Source organism: Chaetodon auriga, chromosome 4, assembly GCF_051107435.1.
Source record: "Chaetodon auriga isolate fChaAug3 chromosome 4, fChaAug3.hap1, whole genome shotgun sequence".
Classification (NCBI taxonomy): Eukaryota; Metazoa; Chordata; class Actinopteri; order Chaetodontiformes; family Chaetodontidae; genus Chaetodon; species Chaetodon auriga.
Window position 1 is genome coordinate 28,754,505 of NC_135077.1, and position 19,364 is coordinate 28,773,868.

At 41.0% G+C, this 19,364-nt stretch overlaps 1 protein-coding gene across 2 annotated transcripts in view; it reads left to right on the forward strand.

The window, feature by feature from the left end:
- glra3 (glycine receptor, alpha 3) overlaps positions 1–19,364 on the forward strand; it is a 77,916-nt gene that overhangs the window by 52,702 nt on the left and 5,850 nt on the right. Inside the window, exons 6-9 of one of the 2 annotated variants that reach the window (XM_076728105.1) lie at positions 6,532–6,669; positions 13,932–14,146; positions 15,716–15,865; positions 17,439–17,567. In XM_076728105.1, the coding sequence (XP_076584220.1) occupies positions 6,532–6,669; positions 13,932–14,146; positions 15,716–15,865; positions 17,439–17,567 (632 nt within the window). The remainder of the gene's footprint in view (positions 1–6,531; positions 6,670–13,931; positions 14,147–15,715; positions 15,866–17,438; positions 17,568–19,364) is intronic. The other variant, XM_076728106.1, reaches the window with a different exon arrangement.

The window sequence follows — 19,364 nt, forward strand, 5'->3', positions numbered from 1 at the left end:
CCTGGTTGACATTGGTGATCTGACATTTGGCTAACTCCTTTTGTGATCCATTATTTATGAATTATTTATTGTTTATGAAGAAAGGGGATTGCAGTCACAAAAGTAACATGAGGCAAACTTTTTGGATGTTTACATTTTGTCTTTTTTGCCACAAACAACCACAATGACAACTCTGGCATCATCAGTCCTTCACAAACCAGAAACTTCAGAGTAACATGCCATCCTCTAAACAACTCTCCAACCTCTTGAGGTCCAGTCTCCCCAGTGACAGACAAAACCATCATGATATGCATTCGCCACACGTATTTGGACCACCATCCAGCTTCAAACACATCTAAGTGGACAGTAACTCACCTGAAGAACAATCTCTGACAGCGCATTCGCCCCCTCATCTATTCATCCCTTCTTCCATCACATCACCCCCCTACCTTCATCCCTCACCCCTCTTCACCATTCCAAAAAGAAAATCAAAATTTTCAAACTGATGACGGAGCAAAACACAAGCATCTAGAGCACTTCCAGCGTGCCGTCCATGCCAACGCTGATGACGTCATGGCGTGTCCCGTGACCAAAGAAGCCCAGCCTTCCATATCAGCCCTGTCTGAGGGCCACGTCGCATCAAATCTTATTCAAGATCTCCTCATTTCAAAGCAGTCTCATCATCTCCCCCTTTTTTTCCGAAACTTCACAAATAACTTGAGCACATGCATCCCTCCATCCCAGCACCCATTTCTCTTCACCTCCCTGTACCTTTCATATTCCATCTTTCTCAGCCACCTCACCTCCTCTTATCTTTATACTGGTCAGCACAGCCGCTCAGACCGCTCCCTCAATAGTGATACACAGTGGTGCTGTCAGCCAAACATTCTGACAGCTCGCCGCCCAAACATTTCCTGTCGTTCATTTTCTTCTCATCGATAAACACAAATGCTACATTCACATTTATACTAACACTGTACTTAATTATCCATACCTTACCACATGCAATTTTTTGTTATTCCATTCACAATATTATTTTTTATAGCCCCTTTTCACACAGAATGTACATATACATAGCTATTTTATTTCGTATCTCATGTTTTTTATTTTCTTCAAAATCTCTTTTTTTTATTCATGCTACTATTGATGCTGTCTGTAACACCCAAATTCCAGATTTTCAGAGTGTGTTTAATTTGTAATTTTAATGGCCTTTATGTTCTACACCAACTGATGACCCATGTAATGTCATGCGTAGAACTTTGTAGCTTGTGAGTGTGGCATGTTTACATGCAATGCAATTATTAATAAAGTAATATGTGAAATATGACTCATTCTATCTCATACACCATTAGAAAGCTTAGATTCCCGCGAATCAATTGATGTGAGCCACATCAAGATATAAGCAGAAGGGCGCTATCTTGCCTCCAGTTACTCTCTGGAGTCCCAGGCTCCAAATGACACCTCATTTGATCACAATCTGTTACATAAAGCCTAACAACCAGAGAAGCCAATAACAGTCTGAGACGAACAAAAGTCCTCCTCCTCTTCCCATGTGATCGAGCCAATCACAGTCAATTTCAAGCATGAGTGATACTTTGAATAGCAATAAAATTCTGAATATGCTGATATGTCCCTTCAGTGTCATTTACAGCTCTGGCACCTCAAATCAAGGATTTCAGGGATAAATATAATGTTCCTCACAATTACAAGTGCTAAATGTGTATTACATTTTGTACACGTGCAAGAAAACCATATAATGTAGGTCCTTGACTTGCATCTTGCATCTTGCAGAATTTTCAACCAAGGAACCTTTGAACCTAGCATCACCGTCTACCGAAAAAAATCAGTCAATCAAGCAATAATAATAATAATAATAAATAATAATAATAAAACCATTAATGAAAAATAAAATTATTTGTAATCATTAACAAATATGTTCTGCAGATGCCCTTAGTCATTTCACATTTCTTTCTGGTCCTCAAATGCACCAAACAGTAACTCCTTCACTGCTCAGCCACCAACTACCTCAAATTAAGTAAAGTCCCTCCTTGTCCTATTCTTGCGTTAGCAAGATGCAAGAAGAGGACCCCCTGAGCCTCAACTCCATCCCGTCTCTATGCCGGAAGCTCACACTGGTCCATTGTCACACTGTCCATCCCTTCACCCCTCACTCCTCATCCCCTCATCCCTTCATCCATCGACCCTCCTCCCCTTCATGCCTCATGAAAGCATGTAGATGGAGAGGTAGAGAAGAACAGAGGAGCTTGGTGTATCTAGTGAGGGTCTATTTTGAGGTGTTCTAGTGGGATAATAAGGTACAATGAACTCTTTAACATAAGATGGTACCTGACCATTTATGGCTTTCTAAGTAATTAGGAGGATTTTAAATTCTATTCTAAATTTTACAGGGAGCCAGTGCAGAGTGGCTAATATCGGAGAAATATGATCTCTCTTCCTCGTTTTTGTCAGAACATGTGCTGCAGCGTTCTGGAGCATCTGGAGAATATTCAGCAACAAATTTGGGCAGCCTGGCAGTAAGGAATTGCAATAATCCAACCTGGAAGTTACAAATGCATGGACTAGTTTTCTGCATGATTTTTGCAATTTTACGTATGTGAAAAAAGGCAGTCCTTGAAATTTGTTTTACATGGGAGTGAAAGGACATGTCCTGATCAAAGATAACTCCCAGATTCTTTACAGTGGTGCTGGAGGCCAGCGCAATGCCATCCATAACTGCTATGTCATCAGAAAGTGAGTTTCTAAGGTGTTTAGGGCCCAGTGCTATAACTTCAGTTTTGTCAGAGTTTAGCATCAGAAAATTGCAGATCATCCTGGTCTTTATGTCCTGAAGACACACTTGTAGTCTAGTTAACTGATTGGTTTCTTCTGGCTTCATTGATAAAAATAGCTGGGTATCATCTGCATAGCAATGAAAATTTATTGAGTGTTTCCTGATAATGTTCTGTAAAGGAAGGATATATGAGGTGAATAGAATTGGACCAAGCACAGAACCCCATGGAACTCCGTAGCTGACTTTAGGGAGCACAGAGCAGTCATCATTAATGTGTACAAACTGAGAGCGATCTGAAAAGTAGGATTTAAACCAGCTTAGTGCAGTCCCCTTAATGTCAATCAAGTGTTCCAGTCTCTGTAATAGGATACCATGGTCAATGGTGTCGAATGCAGCGCTAAGATCTAATAAGACTAGTACAGAGACAAGTCATTTGTCTGATCCAATAGAAGGTCATTTGTAACTTTAACCAGTGCTGTCTCTGTGCTGTGATGCACTCTAAATCCTGACTGGAAATCCTCAAATAAATATTGTTGTGTAGAAAGTCACACAGCTGATTAGCAACTGCTTTCTCGAGAATTTTTGAGGGAAAGGGGAGGTTGGATATCGGTCTATAGTTGGCTAAAACCCCTGGATCAAGAGTAGGCTTTTTAAGAAGAGGTTTTATTACAGCTATTTGAAAGGACTGTGGTACATAATCTGTTGATAAAGACAGATTGATCATGTCTAATAAGGAAAAGCCAATTAAGGGTAGAACTTCTTTAAGCAGCTTAGTTGGGGTGGGGTCTGGAACACAGGTTGATGATTTTGATGATGAAATTATTGAAATTAGTTGGTGAGGGTGAAACAGGTGAAAAACAGTCTAAAACTACAACAGGTGTAATAACAATTTCTACAGTTTCTGTGTTTGAAGACAAATCAGTACCTGTTGACATCAGGAGGTGATGAATTCCATCTCTAATATAGTAAGAATTTTATCATTAAAGAAGCTCATGAAGTCATTACTGTTCAGAGCTGAAGGAATACATGGTTCAACAGAATTGTGGCTCTCTGTCAGCCTGGCTACAGCACTGAAGAGAAACCTGGGATTGTTCTTATTTTCCTCTATTAGTGCAGTGTAATAGGCTGCTTTAGCACTGCAGAGGGCTTTCCTGTGTGTTTTAAGACTGTCTTGCCATGCGAAACGAAATTCTTCCAAATTGGTGGAACGCCATTCCCTTCTACTTCTCATCAAGTTTGCTTTAATTTGCAGGTTTGGGGGGTATACCATGGAGCTAACCTCCTCTGTTTTATTATTTTCTTTTTAGAGGGGCAACAGAGTCAAGAGTCAATTTGGGAGGGACGAAAGTTAGCATAGTTGTATTGAGACATGGCATTATGGCAATTAAGTGCTGATGGGATCATATCCTTAAAGTTAGCTACAGCACTATCAGATAGGAGTCTGGTGTACAAATTTTTGCCTACTGGTGGGTAGTCTGGTAATATGAATTCAAAAGTTATTAAATGATGGTCTGATAAAAGAGGATTACGTGAGGAGACTATTAAGTCTTCAATTTCAATGCCATATGTCAGAACAAGGTTGAGGGTGTGGTTCAAACAGTGAGTTGGTTCATGTAAATTCTGACAGAAGCCAACTGAGTCTATGAAATAAACGCAGTACTAAGGCTGTCATTATCAACGTTTACATTAAACTCACCTATAGGGGCTGTTTTTAAAGACTAAACCTGATAAAAACTCAGAGAACTCAGATATAAATTCGGAATAAGGACCAGGAGAGCAGTACACTATAACAAATAAAACTGGCTGCACTGTTTTCCAGTTTTGATGTGAAAGAGTAAGAACAAGGCTTTCGAATGAGTTATAATTGAGTTTAGAGTTAGGGTTAATTAAAAGGCTTGAGTCAAAAATGGCTGCAACTCCACCTCCTCAGCCGTTGCCTCAAGGAATGTGAGTATTAATATGGCTTGGAGGAGTAGCTTCATTTAGGCTAACATACTCTTCATGATACAGCCATGTTTCAGTCAGACAAAATGAATCAATATTATGGTCTGATATTAACTCGTTTACTAAAGCAGCTTTAGAGGACAGAGATCTGATGTTAAGGAGTCCATATTTAATTCTCCTATCTTATACTATTGCAGAGATTGCTTATTATTATTATTATTATTATTATTATTATTATTATTATTATTATTATTATTATTATTATTATTATTATTGGGGTTTTTTTAATTCAATTTTTATGTTTAACTCCTCTGTACTTTTGGCTTAGTTTACGTGGTCGGGGGGCAGACACAATCTCTATGGAGTGTTGGGTGGGAACTGCTCTAATGAAAGCACAGAGAAGCATGTAGGACTGGAGCTCTGCCTCCTGGTCTCAACTCTGAGTTGTCACAGGTTTGGTTCATAAATAAAATCAGTCAGATAAATGAAACATAGAAAATGGATGATGGATTGCTGCACTTTAAAGTATAAAATAATTGGACTTTGCTCTTTCTCTACCTTGTACAACATTAAAATGCCGCTTAGTTATTAATGTATCAGTAGTAAAATTCAGTAATAATCAAATAAGAACAATTTCAACAACATTGTTACATAATAATTGCGTTTACTTTAGGTACTTTAGGTACATTTTGCTGACAGTTGGTTTGTTTGTTTGTTTGTTTGTTTGTTTGTTTGTTTGTTTTGTTTTGTTTGTTTGTTTGTTTGTTTGTTTGTTTGTTTGTTTGTTTGTTTTAAGATTTTTAAAGCCAAGTTTTTTCTTGTAATGGGTGTGATGTTGCTACTTTTGCGTAAGTCAGGTACCTGAAAACCACTGCTGGCTGCTGACCTACTCCTTGATTATGCAGACAATGTTAATAGGACAGCTTAAATCTGTTGAAAATAAAGCAGGTTTTGTGACAGGGATACCAGGATGTGCAGCACTGACTGAACAGAGAAGCACGTGAGTCTCACTGATAATCTGGTCCAGAGGGAGCAAGGCAAAACTCGTAGTCAGGTTCACAGAACAGGGGTCTTTACCAAGGAATAGGAGGCAGGCTGGGTTGGTAATGGGTAATCTGTCCGAGAGTAATCGCTGGAGAGTCTTGCATAAGGGCTAAGAACAATCTAGCAAGGTATGGTAGTGGAAGAGGGACTTCAGTATAGTACTGAATAGGTGATGAATTCCAGGTGTGTGTCCAGTGATTGAACAGGTGCGTGTGGATAGCTGGTGAAGGTTGCAGGCTGAGCAGGTGAGCAGATGAAACAGAGAGTGGCAGCAGGAAAAGAGTTGACTGATGTGACAGGTTTTGCTTTCATTGTGTTCATGCTTCTTTTATTCCTCAAATAACATACTCACAATACTTTTTTTGTGACAGAATTGGTATAAGTGTATCAATAGTATATGTATGATAGTGGGGTGGTCAAAATCAATATCTGTTCTCAGATGAAAAATTTAAGATTTCTTAGGGGCATCAGGAGGTGTAAAAAAAAGAAGAACAAAAAGGTCTAATTTGAGTGATATTTAACAAATAAAGTAGAGTAAGACCAAACAAAATCTCAGACAGTAGTGCCCCCCCAGTGAGACTACTTGCTGGAAGCTAAAGGAACTAAATAAAAAAAAATAACTGACAATAAATCAAAATGTCAGAGAATCAGGAAGCCTCTGCTTAACATGTCTATCACTTCAAAGATTTGTACCACATGACCTTTATGTTGCTCTTGCATGATACTTTCTTAATTGTTGATTATTCAATTGCCTTGTGGTTTGCTTTTTTCAGTTGGTTACACCATGAACGATCTGATCTTTGAGTGGCAGGAGAATGGACCGGTCCAAGTAGCTGATGGCCTCACGCTCCCACAGTTCATCCTCAAAGATGAATCAGACCTCAGATACTGCACTAAGCACTACAATACAGGTAACACACACGCGCACACACACACACTGCTGTCATGATCACATCACAGGTAGCATGCATACAGGCTGAAAAAGTTGCCACATTTAAGAGAAGAATCAGGGGGAGACATTCCCCTTTATTATCACACACACATGCACACAGCACACGGAGGTGAAATTTGTCTTCCGCCTTTGACCCATCCTGGTCGTCCTTCCTCCGCGGCAGACCAGGAGCGGTGGGCAGCCAGACCGGCGCCCGGGGACCCATTTCTTCTGTGTCACCATTGGTCAGGTGGTGATCTTCTTGCATGTTTTTAGTGGGGGTATATTTTTACGGAGGATACCCCAGGTGAACACGGGGAGAACATGCAAACTCCACACAGAAAGGCCCTCCTCAAGCAGCAGGCACCGAAGCATGGTGGAGGACACACCCAGTGCCCGCAGCGAGATTCGAACCCAGGACCTTCTTGCTGTGAGGCGACAGTGTTGCCACTGTGCCACCGTGCCACCGTGCCACCTTAATTAACCGTGCCACCTTAATTAATTGATTGATTGATTAATTAATTAATCAATTATGTTTGACCTGCTAAGTTAAAAAAAAAGCTGCAAGACGAGAAAAAAACAAACATCCAAACTGATATGGTCTTTTCATTAAATGGAATGTGACCACAAGCAGTAGACAAATATGGATGTGGTGTGTTTGACCTGGGGCACTGTGTCGGAGTGGGGGAATTGAATGATTCAGAAGGCTCCGACAAGGACCAGGGTAGATGTTTATAGATTTTGGCCCACATAATGAGCTTGTCATGTGCATTCAGTGCAATACTGAAACTCAAACACATTTCCCATACGTCGTAACGAACAAAAAAATATATAGCATTTCACCTGCCCTCACATCTCTCTCTCTTTTGTCTTTTACAAAACAGCTGTAACCTGTACATGACATAAGAAATCAACTTTTTTTTTTTTTTGACTTTACAATATAGTCTTTGAACCTAGTAGGTGGTTTGAATGCTCTCCCAGCCAAGGTCCTCTTTGGAGTAGACCTCGGGCTAAGAGGCACAGCAGAAGTTGCAGTGACAGGGGCGCCAAGAGGAATCGTCTCTACGCTGTAGGTGGCACAGGTGACTCTGGCACCACTTGAAGGTGCCTCCTGCTCCTGCGGGCAAGCGTGCCCTGCTCTGTCTGCATGTAATAGGACCTGGGCTCTGGTGCCTTAGCAATGACTTTTGCAGGAGTTTTCCAGCTTTTCTCTCCATCAAGCTTGATGTTGACACTCTGACCTGGCTGTAGTTCAGGTAATGGTTGAGTAGAGTGGCGTCTGTTATAGAAGAAGCGACAGGCAGCTTTAGTCTGTTGGTCCTTAAATCTGACAGTTTTGTAGTCTATTGGGCCTGGATTCTGCTTAGGCAGAATGGGGACTGTTGTCCTCAGCTGTCATCTGATCATCAGTTGGGCAGGGCTCAAACCTGTAGCAGAGATCGGAGTGGCACGATAACTCATCAAGGCCAGGTGAGGATCTGGCTGGCGCAGAATCTGTTTTGCTGTAGCAACACCCCTTTCAGCAGCCCCGTTAGCTTGGGGGTAGTGTGGACTGGATGTCGTGTGTCCAAAGTTGTATGTCTTACTGAACTCTCTGAATTCTGCTGAGGTGAATTGGGTGCCATTATCAGTTACCAGCTCCAATGGGATCCCCCACCTGACGAACATGCTTTTCAGGCGAGTGATAATGTGTTGACTGCTGATGGTTGGCAGATGTGCAATCTCAATATCATGGGAATAATAGTCCACAACAACAAGATATTGTTTACCATCTTGTTCACAAATGTCTGCTGCTATTTTCTGCCATGGACCTTGTGGCAGTGGTGTGGTCACTAATGGCTCTCTTTTCTGAGGCAAAACCCACATGTTTTAACCAGCTCATTAATGTCTCTGCCAATCCCTGGCCACCACACCGTCATGTTTGCTCTCCTGCGGCATTTGGTCAAGCCCTGGTGACCTTCATGAATCTGAGAGAGCACTGTCTCCCGCAGTGAGAGGGGAACAACAATCCTGTCATCATACAGAAGGAGTGTGTGTGGTATTTGTGTTACCTCTGCAGGCCAGCCTATGTTGATGTAGTGAGCCACAGTTTAAAGGTCTGCATCCTGGCTCGTAGCCTCTCTGATTGTATTCATTTGATCAGCTGTTATTGGTCTTGTTGATATCACTGCCTGTACATAAGCTTTGATGTTGTGCTGTGTCAGACACACAATTGTCTCGCAGAGGGTTGTGTGATGAAGTGTCTGCCACAACAAGCTGTTTTCCTGTAGCGTGCAGCTTCAGCATTGAACTTCATCAGTCTCATTAACAATCGCTGACATCTCACAGGTGCTTTGTTGAGGTCGTATGAGTTAATCAGCGGAACAAGTGGTTTATGGTCAGTTTGCAAGCAAAACTTTTCCATGCCTTGTAGATACCTCGCAAACCGCTCGCATGCCCAGACACTGGCGAGGCATTCCTTTTCAATCTGTGCGTAACGTTGCTCAGTCTCTGTCAATGTTCGCGAGCAGAAGGCAACCAGCCGGAGCCCGTCTCCCTGATCCTGGTACAAGGCTGCCCCCAGGCCATAACTACTGGCATCAGCACTCACCACAGTTGGTTTTTGCTTGCGTCATAGTACTCCAAGACTGGCGCTGTGGTCAACATAGTCTTCACCTGTTTGAATGCCTCCTCTTGCACATCGCCCCAGCTCCACACAGCATCATTTTTCAGCAGGCTGTTGATTGGGTGCATGACAGATGAAAGGTCTGGGAGAAACCTTCCCAGATAGTTGATCATCCCGATCCTCTGGCATAGCTCTGCCACATTAGTGGGGCTAGGCAGCTCTGTGATGGCTCTGACCTTTTCTGGATTGGGCTTGATGCCGTCTTTTCCAATGATGTGTCCAAAATACTGAATTTCAGTTTTTCCAAACTGACACTTGTCCTTGTTCAGTTTCAGTCCTGAAGCTCTAATAGTCTGCATAACTGTGCTGAGGTTTTGGTCATGGTCCTCTTCATCCTTACCAAAGACCAGGATATCATCCATCACCACCACTGTGCCTGGATGATCTCTCAGCAGAGTGCTCATCTTTCGCTGAAATATTTCTGGGGCATATGTAATTCCAAAGGCATCAACAGTAGAGAAAACTGTTGCGCCCGAGAGTTGTGGTGCAATGTCTTCCAGTGTGGGCAAAATAAACCTCTCACGTTTCACTGCTTTGTTGAGTTTCGTTAAGTCCACACATATTCTTGGTTTCTTGTTCTATTTAATCACAGGCACCATAGGCGCACACCAGTCAGTAGCCTCCTTTACCTCCTCGATGATGCCAAGTGACTGCATTCATTTTAGTTCCTCTTCCACTTTAGGCAGGATGGGAAAAGGAATACGCCGTGGTGTAGTGATGCTGTAGGGCTGGGCATCAGGCTTGAGCACTATTTTCACAGGATCACAGTTCAATAGCCCAATGTCTCCAAAAACATCCGCATATGTCTCAAGTCTCTCCACTCTGGGCACAAGCCCCATTTTAGTTGCAGTTTTCCATCCAAGCAGGTTTGTGGTGAATGGGCCTTCCATCACATATATCCAGAAAGTGTATTTCACTCCCTTAGTTACACAGTAGGGGTGGGCCATATGGGGTAAAAAAAATATCTCGATTATTTTTTTTGACTTTACGATAACGATAATGTGGCGATATCCTTTAAGATGTGACTTTTTTCAAAAACTAACTTCTACTTGCTTAACAGGACATCTATGGAGAGACACAGCATTTCAAAACAACAGCTCTTTTATTTTTAAAGTGCTTAACACATACAAAACATGCACATAAACTTATGTGGCATAAATGGCCTCCTGTGTGGTCCTGTGGTAAGTAAGACGTCTGCAAGCAGTAGCTGTTAAGTAGCCAGGATTCATCGATGAAATGCACCGTTAAAGAGAGGTACGGCTCGGAGGTCCTGCTCGACCACAAATCGGTGGTCGTTGAAAAGTGCGACACATTTTGCAGTTTCTCCGTCAGCGTTTTGCGAGTTGATTCGTATAAGTCCGGTAGAGCAGTCTGAGAAAAATATTTGCGACTTGGCACTTTATATCTGGGATCAAAGACGTGAACAAGTCGCCTGAAGCCTTCACTCTCCACCACTTTAATTGCCATCATTTCTTTAGCAATGAAATTAGTGATGGCGTGGGTAATTTCTTGCCAGCGTTTACCTGCTTTGTCGTATGGCGTGTGTTTATTGAAAGACTCCGTGAGGGTTTGCTGAGTGTTTTGTTTACTCATCTTTTCTTTAGCTGAAGTCGTGGAGTCGCGAAGTTTAACATACTCCTCATACTCTTTCATGTGGTTCGTTCGCAAGTGATGGAACAGATTTGTTGTCGAACTGCTCTTCACGGCAACAGTCTTTTGGCATATCTTGCAGAGAACATTATTTTGACCGACGTCAGTCTTGACAAAACGGAACCATCTCCAGGCTAAAGACGTGGACCCACGTCTCGGCACCAAATCATCTGCGGTCGCCGAGATCGGAGACTCCTGCATGTTAGCTCCGTGGGGCAATGTTGTTAACGTGATTGCCGCCGTCTCACCACGAGACTGAATTGTGCCTGCTGATTGGCTTCGGAAGGACGAATCAGATGCAGGATATCACCTCGTGACTGAATCGTGCCCGCTGATTGGCTTCTGTGGACTCATGCTCTTCTTCTTTACCATTGTCACTGCATCTTCTGTTGGTTTTCTTTTCAAGATGGTTCTACTCAATAATGTAAAATTGCACATCATTAAAACGACTTTTACGATACTATCGTAGACGATATATATCGCCCACCCCTATTACACAGTCAGTCATAAATTTGCCTTTGCAAACGAGCTATCCACCAGGACTTGTGAAAACAGCTTTAGGAGCTTTCAAGGGAGGGCACTGAGGCAGGCTTAGGTAAGTGTTTTCTGATATTGCAGTTATATCAGCGCCCGTGTCAATTCTGAATCGCACAGTAATCCCATTACTGCACAGATCTTGTTGCCATTTGTCATCATCAGGATAGTCCTCTTCTGTGACAGCTCCTAAAAACCATGCACTGCCGTCATCACTGTCTGTATCTGTATTTTTTACAGCTCCTACAGATTTTGTTTTGCACCTTATCTCAAAGTGTCCGATCTTGTTGCATTTACGGCAGCATTTTCCTGTTGCAGGACAAGCACCATAATCATGCGTTCTGCCACACCTTGTACAGTCTTTTCCATTACCTGTTCTTGCTGCGCCTTTAAACTGTGGATTAGTTCTAGTGCTATCTTTACCATATCTCTTTCCAAATGGCTTGCATTTCTTGAATTTGCTTGTAAAAGCACTTACTTCATTTTCCGTCGATCTGTCACGGGCGTTTTGCACTTTAATGAGTTCTGACTGTCGAGCAACGCTGATTGCTTTTTCCAGTGTTTAGTCCAACTCCAGCTGTAGTTTCTGTGACACGTCGCTGTCTGTGATCCCGATGACGATCCGATCCCTTATCTGTTCGTCTTTAGTAGCTCCAAAGTCACAATATTCCGCCAGTTCATAAAGATGTCTTACGAATGCCTCCACACTCTCCCCCTGGCGCTGTGAACATCTGTGGAAACATGCACGCTCATGTATAGTATTCTTCTTAGGCATGAAATGTTCATCAAACCTTCTGACTACTGCTTCATAATAGTCAAAACCATCCTCATCCACCTCCGGGAATATGAACATGCTGAATATGGGCTCTGCCTCTTTCCCCATAGCATATAACAAAGAATTTACTTGCACGTCAGCGTCTTCTTGGTCAAGTTTAGTAGCAATCCGATAGTGAGAGAAACGCTGTCTCCAGGTCGGCCATGCCGATGGCTGGGTGAAGTCAAACGACTCTGGCGCATGAAACTTTGCCATGCTGCAGCCGCTGCTCCGAACTCGTTTCTTCTCTCAGTTGGCCAGGAAAGCCACTTCTGACACCATGTCATGAAGTTCATGGACTCACTCGATGTAACTTCACACTCGTTTTATTCAGGAGCTACAACACAGCTAACAGCCAACATGTCAAAACAACTGTTGCTACTTCACTAATCACAACGATGATAGCATTACCCAGGAGCCCCCACTTCTCTGAGCCCACAGTACACACAGTGACATCTTGTGGTGTAATTCAATATAATACAGTTGAGCCGGATACTCGTGTCAAACGAATATCCATTACGGATAAAGCATTTTTGACGAGTACGAGCATGATATGAGTAAAAGTTGTCACTATCCATGCTCGTGCTGAAGGAAAATCCTCACTGGGTAACTGACTGTCTCCACGCTCTGTGATTGGCCAGTCACACACAGCGCCCGCCCCTCCCTACACAGACACGTCTCTAGCTCACGTTGCTCTCTTCAGTACTCCTTAGGTTTTCTTCAGCTTGCCTCTATTTCGGTTTGTATGATATTTAAAGTTACTTGGTGAACTTGTAACGTACGCGGTGCATTTGACAAGACAGAGCTGAAAACGGCTCGTATCGCATTGGTCACTGCCTCACTCCGGTCGGGGTTTTTTTTTTGTTTGTTTTACCGTCTGCTTGCTCTTAGTTTGGCTGGTGATATAAAGTCAGTTGGAAAACTTTGCTCGTACTGGACGCGGTGCTTTTGAGAAGAATACAGTGAACAAGGCTGATATATTATTTCCCTGTTTGCCATCACTGGATGTTTGCATGAATCACCAAGTTCACACAGGTCATTAAAAAATAAACAGTCTTACAGACCACTTACACACTTACACACATATAGCTGAACACACAAAGTAGCTTATATTAATATTTTTATTGTATATCAATTTCAGACTTAAAATAATGTACCGATTTAAGGCCCTCCCATTTCCGATTTTACTACCACGCCCACTTCCAGTTTAGCCCCCGCCCACTCCGAGTACAGAAACGGATACAGATAATTTAGATGGTTGAACAGATACAGATACAGATAGTGGTGTACTTGCTCATCCCTACAATATAACATCCTACAACTAAATCACATCACATCACAGAGCTTGACCCCAGGTCAAGACCAAGTTTTCTTACCATACCCCTGCCACCCATAAAATCCAAATTTGGGCAGTGAGGTGAAAGCTACGTGGCGTGGGGTTGAAGAATAGGTAAAATCACCAAACATTGCCTTAGAAGATCATAACTGTGCCCCATATTTATTGCTGATTATTGTTCTTAATAAATGTATGAATTAATTCTACATAAGTGAATTTTGGCATCACTCAACTTTGTTGCAGGTAAATTTACTTGTATTGAAGTGCGGTTCCACCTGGAGCGTCAGATGGGCTATTACCTGATCCAGATGTATATCCCCTCTCTGCTCATTGTAATTCTGTCCTGGGTCTCCTTCTGGATCAACATGGATGCTGCCCCAGCCAGAGTGGCACTGGGCATCACCACTGTCCTCACAATGACAACACAGAGCTCAGGCTCCAGGACTTCACTGCCTAAGGTCTGTGTTTGTATATCTTATTATTCATCTGCATATGTATAGGCTTCCTTTCAGTCACTTTCTTCCCACAGCCCCAATACATGCAGGTCAGGAGAATTGAAGACTATACATTGTCCATAGGAGTAAATGTGAAAGTGAATGGTTGTCTGTCTATACTCAGCTCTGTGATAATCTGGGTTTTACCTTTGCCTCTCAGCCAGTGTTTACAGGGATATAGTCTAGCCCCCTGCACTGGGTAAACCAGTACAGATATATAGTGAAAACTTTGTTGGAGTCCCATTCCCAACTTGGAGACCTTGGAGAATAGTCATTGCTCAGTTTTTGATGCAAGAACCTTGAAGCCTATTGTTATGGTTTCTTTTATCTATTTATTTATTTCATATAAGATAAATGTAATTTGAGTTTTTGCCACCGGTGTTCCCATCATGCTTTGGGTGATGTAAATAAGAAGTGTCGTGTTGCTATAGAATCAATTAGCTGTGGTGTTTGTTTTTTCATATTGTTTTCATCTTGCTGAATCTACACTATAAAAAGTCATGCTGCAAAGTTGCAAGCAATTCCTGTTTGTTTGTTTGTTTGTTTGTTTGTTTGTACTATAACCATGGATGCATATACATATTGTGTCCATCTGCTTTAGGGTTAAACTCCCATGCCTTTGGAACAGTATATATAAATATAGTTTCATATTCAGGAGGACATACTTCCTTCAACTTACAGTGGTGGAGGTGGTTACAGAGAATTCATATATCCCCTCCCCAGAGACCTGAAATGCCTCTTTTTTTCCCCTCCATTTTTATTGGTGGGTGTTTTGCATGGGTAAGCGCAAGAATGTGTTGATTACACACATCACACATCCACTAGAGCATGTGTGAGAAAGAGCCCCTTAGTCCTGCTCTGGTATCTTGTATGCATGAGAAAAAATCTGACATGGAGCACTTTGTTACATAACCTTTATTAGTACACCCATCTCTCACACACTCACACATGCTGTACACATACACCTCAACAACATGACTGAGGCTGTGTGTGTGTGTGAACGTGTGTGTGTGTGAACGTGTGTGTGCACGCGTGTGCGTGCATGTGCTTGTGTCCATGTATTTAGAGGTTTCTCATGTTTCCAGTGCTCAACAGAACTTTGCACTCCAGTATGATGCTACACTTGTCTGAATAAGTCATTATTCCTTCATAAAGGAACGAGGAAATGCAGATGGATTTATGTGAAGGGCAGCAGCTGCAACCATAAAGTAGTGTCTGTAATGATTGTAGGAAAACATGAATTAGTCAGGACATACATTAGAAGAATTGACTTACTTTCTGACTCACTGTTGTGAAAGAGAGTCAGCCAGGTTGAGACACTGGATCAATTCTGAGGACCAAAAATCAAAAGTGGACTGATCAAGTGTTGAAGTTTACTAGTGGTCAGCAATACCTCATAGGGAAAACAAAATCATATAACTTTAGTCAAAGTTTTTCTTTAGTCAGTTTAATTCTCATTTGCATTGTAGGATCATCTGTGTGTGTGTGTGTGTGTGTGTGTGTGTGTGTGTGTGTGTGTGTGTGTGTTTACAGGTCTCTTATGTCAAGGCCATAGACATCTGGATGGCAGTGTGTCTCCTCTTTGTCTTCTCTGCACTGTTGGAGTACGCTGCTGTCAACTTTGTGTCAAGGCAACATAAGGAGCTCCTGCGATTCAGACGGCATCACAAGAACAAGAGCAAGGTACCAAAAAATCTAACAAGAAAGAACACAGCCACCACAACATCATCTAGTGTGATCATTCAAAAACTAAATTGTGCCTTTAAATTACACCTTTTCAACTATACATACCCTCTATACCTGTACACAGACATTCATACACTGATGTATGCACTTCTTTTGTGAAAATAGTATATTGTAAAATAATCTTGTTCTCTGGTCTGAGGTTGTCACCTTGTGGTGACATGTTGCTAATGCAGTTTGCTAATATTAGATGAAAAAGAGGAAGGGGGGTGAAAAAAGAAAATCATGATGTTGGGGCATAACGTTGAAAATTACACCATTCTTGATGTGTGATAGTAGATATGAAGTGTCAATGCATCTCAATGTGCATGTTCGAATATCCCGAAACACCACATCTTACTTAGTGTATTAGTGCCTGATGTGTGACAGTAGGTATAAAGCATCAATGCATCTGACTGTGCATGTTTGATTTTCCTGGCACACCACATCTCACTTACTGTATTAGTGCATGATAAAGCATGCCTGTAACTTCATCTATGTGGTCTTATGAGTCTTTAGTTCACAGTTGAGTTATTTATCTGAGAGATGCCTGTTGTCAATGAATGATTAGGATATCTGGATTGAGAAACAGCATTTACTTAAAAGAAAAATTAAAATCTTAAATTTCAACATATCACTTTGTCTCAGAGAGGCAATTCATTGAGTAAAAAAAATGCAAAATTGTAGAATCAGAAATAAAATAAACTATTTTCAACAAGAACACAGTATTGTTATCTTGCCAAACTGTGTACTGTGTTTGTCCTCAGTTTAAATTGTTTTGAAACAAATTAAATGATAAAATATCTGTTACAAATAATACATTCACAAATACCAATGAAATTACTGATTGGCACCTGATTTTAAAATAGTCTACTGGCTGGGCAAAGCTTATGTTACGGTCATAATGTAAGACCTGTACTGATCTGACCACAGTTCATTAAAACAGATCAATATGTCACAGAATTTATGTTGAGAATGATAAAATAGATTGAAACAAGTACAGCAAATATTATCTTGTTCAGGCTCTATGTAATAGTCCTTATACTGTATCTGGCCAGGAATCAGGTTGTGTTGGATCAAGTTTCAACCACAAGTATATTGTTTGTGAATATGTTTGTGTTTGTTTGGTGGTAGAGAGAACTGATGGTTTGGTCTATGGTGTTGCAAACTGGTCAAAAGTAAAAAGTAATGGAAACCAGTAAGAAACCAGTAACCAGTATGACCGTAAATGTAGCGTGAGTGTATAAGATGAGACATTAATAAAAACCTAATACACCCAAGAAAGGGGAAGCATTTTGATGGGCCCATATGGGTAGAATGGAATGACTGTTGATGCGTCATAGCATCAGAGTATAGGCCCACCCAAACAAAATGTAATTGACGGCATTATCATTAAAACATTTAACACATAGCTCAACTAAATGAATGGGTGTCCCAACCCTGTTTTTGGATGCTAGTTTTTTTTTGTTTTGTTTTGTTTTTCCCTTTTGGTTTCTGTCTCTTGACTGCTGGTGGGCATACTGTCAACTGGTAGAGCAGTGGAGGTGCAGTTGATCCAGAGGAGCTAGCTGATTCCCTTCGCCATGTTAACATTGACAACGGCCTCAAATCAACAGACCCTCTATATGGATCTATGACCAACATTTACACCAGCAACCACAGGGTAATGGTACAATACATGTTTGTCTGTGTGTGTGTCTGTGGATGTGTATTACTCACATTGTGGGGACATAAATCCATTTGTACAGTCACATTGTGAGGAATTGTCTATGGGAACAAAATCCAAAAATGTGTGTGTGTGTGTTTGCATGTATTTGTGCATGTTTCACTTGTATGATCCAACCAGTGTTTTGTTGTAAGTCTCTCCCATCGGTTTGCTGGTTTAGCGAAGACACCGACATGGACACCAGGTGATGATTATCGTAACGATAATCATGATCATCAATCATTATAATCATTATAATGATCATGTAGCAGTCTTCAAATTAGTTGCAAAGATCATGACAAAAGACATATCAGTAAAATTGAAAGAAATAGAATCCACAATTCTGCTACATTTTTGCGAAATCAGCATAACTAATTTGCAAAGAGAAGGAGAAAGGAACAGCAATCAGTTGTTGTTCTACAACATGGACAAACTTATCACAGATTATAATGATGCTTTTTTTATACTGTAATAATATGGAACTTACAAAACAAGTCAGTCTCTCTTTACTCTTCCAGCAAAGCTTCTTCTTTTTATTAAATGATTGAGTGAAATGATTAAGTGATCGCAAAATAAAATAATTCCTGAATAAGCCGGATTTGTTATGCTTGCTGTTTGAATTCCTTCATTATCATGGTCAGGGATAGCTCAACTTACTACTACGAGTATAGGCAAGATCATCTTCCCAATTAATGCCACATATCAACCTCAGCTGAATTTGCTATCCTGTAACTGGTTACAGTAACATATAGATTTTTATTTGAATTTATATGTGTCTGACTTACTTGCCATACAACCACATTTGTATTTTATGTTTATGCATGTTCAATTTTCTGTATCAACTTACCTTGATAAAATCCAGGAAGCCAGTTTCTACTCATACAAAAAAAGAAGGCACTATCAGAACTGCTGAGATCATAACCTCTCTGTTTGTATCTATAAACAGCCAACGGTTGTTTTTTTTTCTATTTTGATACTCTATATAACCTTGGTCAGATACTGACCAGATATAAAAAGTGGGAAGGTTTTGCCTGCAGTTAGTGACACAATGCTAAAGTATGAAGGGCGCCATGAAACATGATGCTCATCAATTTTTAATTTAATTTTAATAAACATTTAAGATTTTTCACTTTTACAAGTAATGTCTCTTTGTGAGTTCTTATAGATTAAGGCCTTTTCCCTCTTGGATTGTTTAATTTAAAGGATATCTAATTTTGCGCAATTGATGTATTCTTATTCTTTCTAATCCCTTTGATCATCTCACTGGCATAGGTCATGTTGATGCTTTAAACTAGCATGACATGCCAGATTTTAGTTTTGAAGAAAAGTTAAATGTTAAGTACAGTGTGTAGGAATACGTGTGTGGGAGAGACTGGTGTGCTAATAAAGGTTATGTAACAAAGTGCTCCATGTCGGATTTTTTCTCATGCATACAAGATACCAGAACAGGACTAAGGGGCTCTTTCTCACACACGCTCTAGCGGATGTGTGATGTGTGTAATCAGCAATCAACAATAGTAAACCTTAGGACCTTAGGAAAGTTCCATAAGGACGAGTCACCAACCTATTGTTTAAATTTGCACAAGAAGCGTAACTGATTATGACATGAAAATTATGACAAGATAAATGGTTCACTTTAAATTCCAGGTTAACTACAAAATGTTAGTTACATACTGTAACTCCAGATTCTATGACTTGTGAGATGTTGCTAGTGTAGTGCTAGTGCAAGTGTTAAAGGGCTTCACCTATACTCAC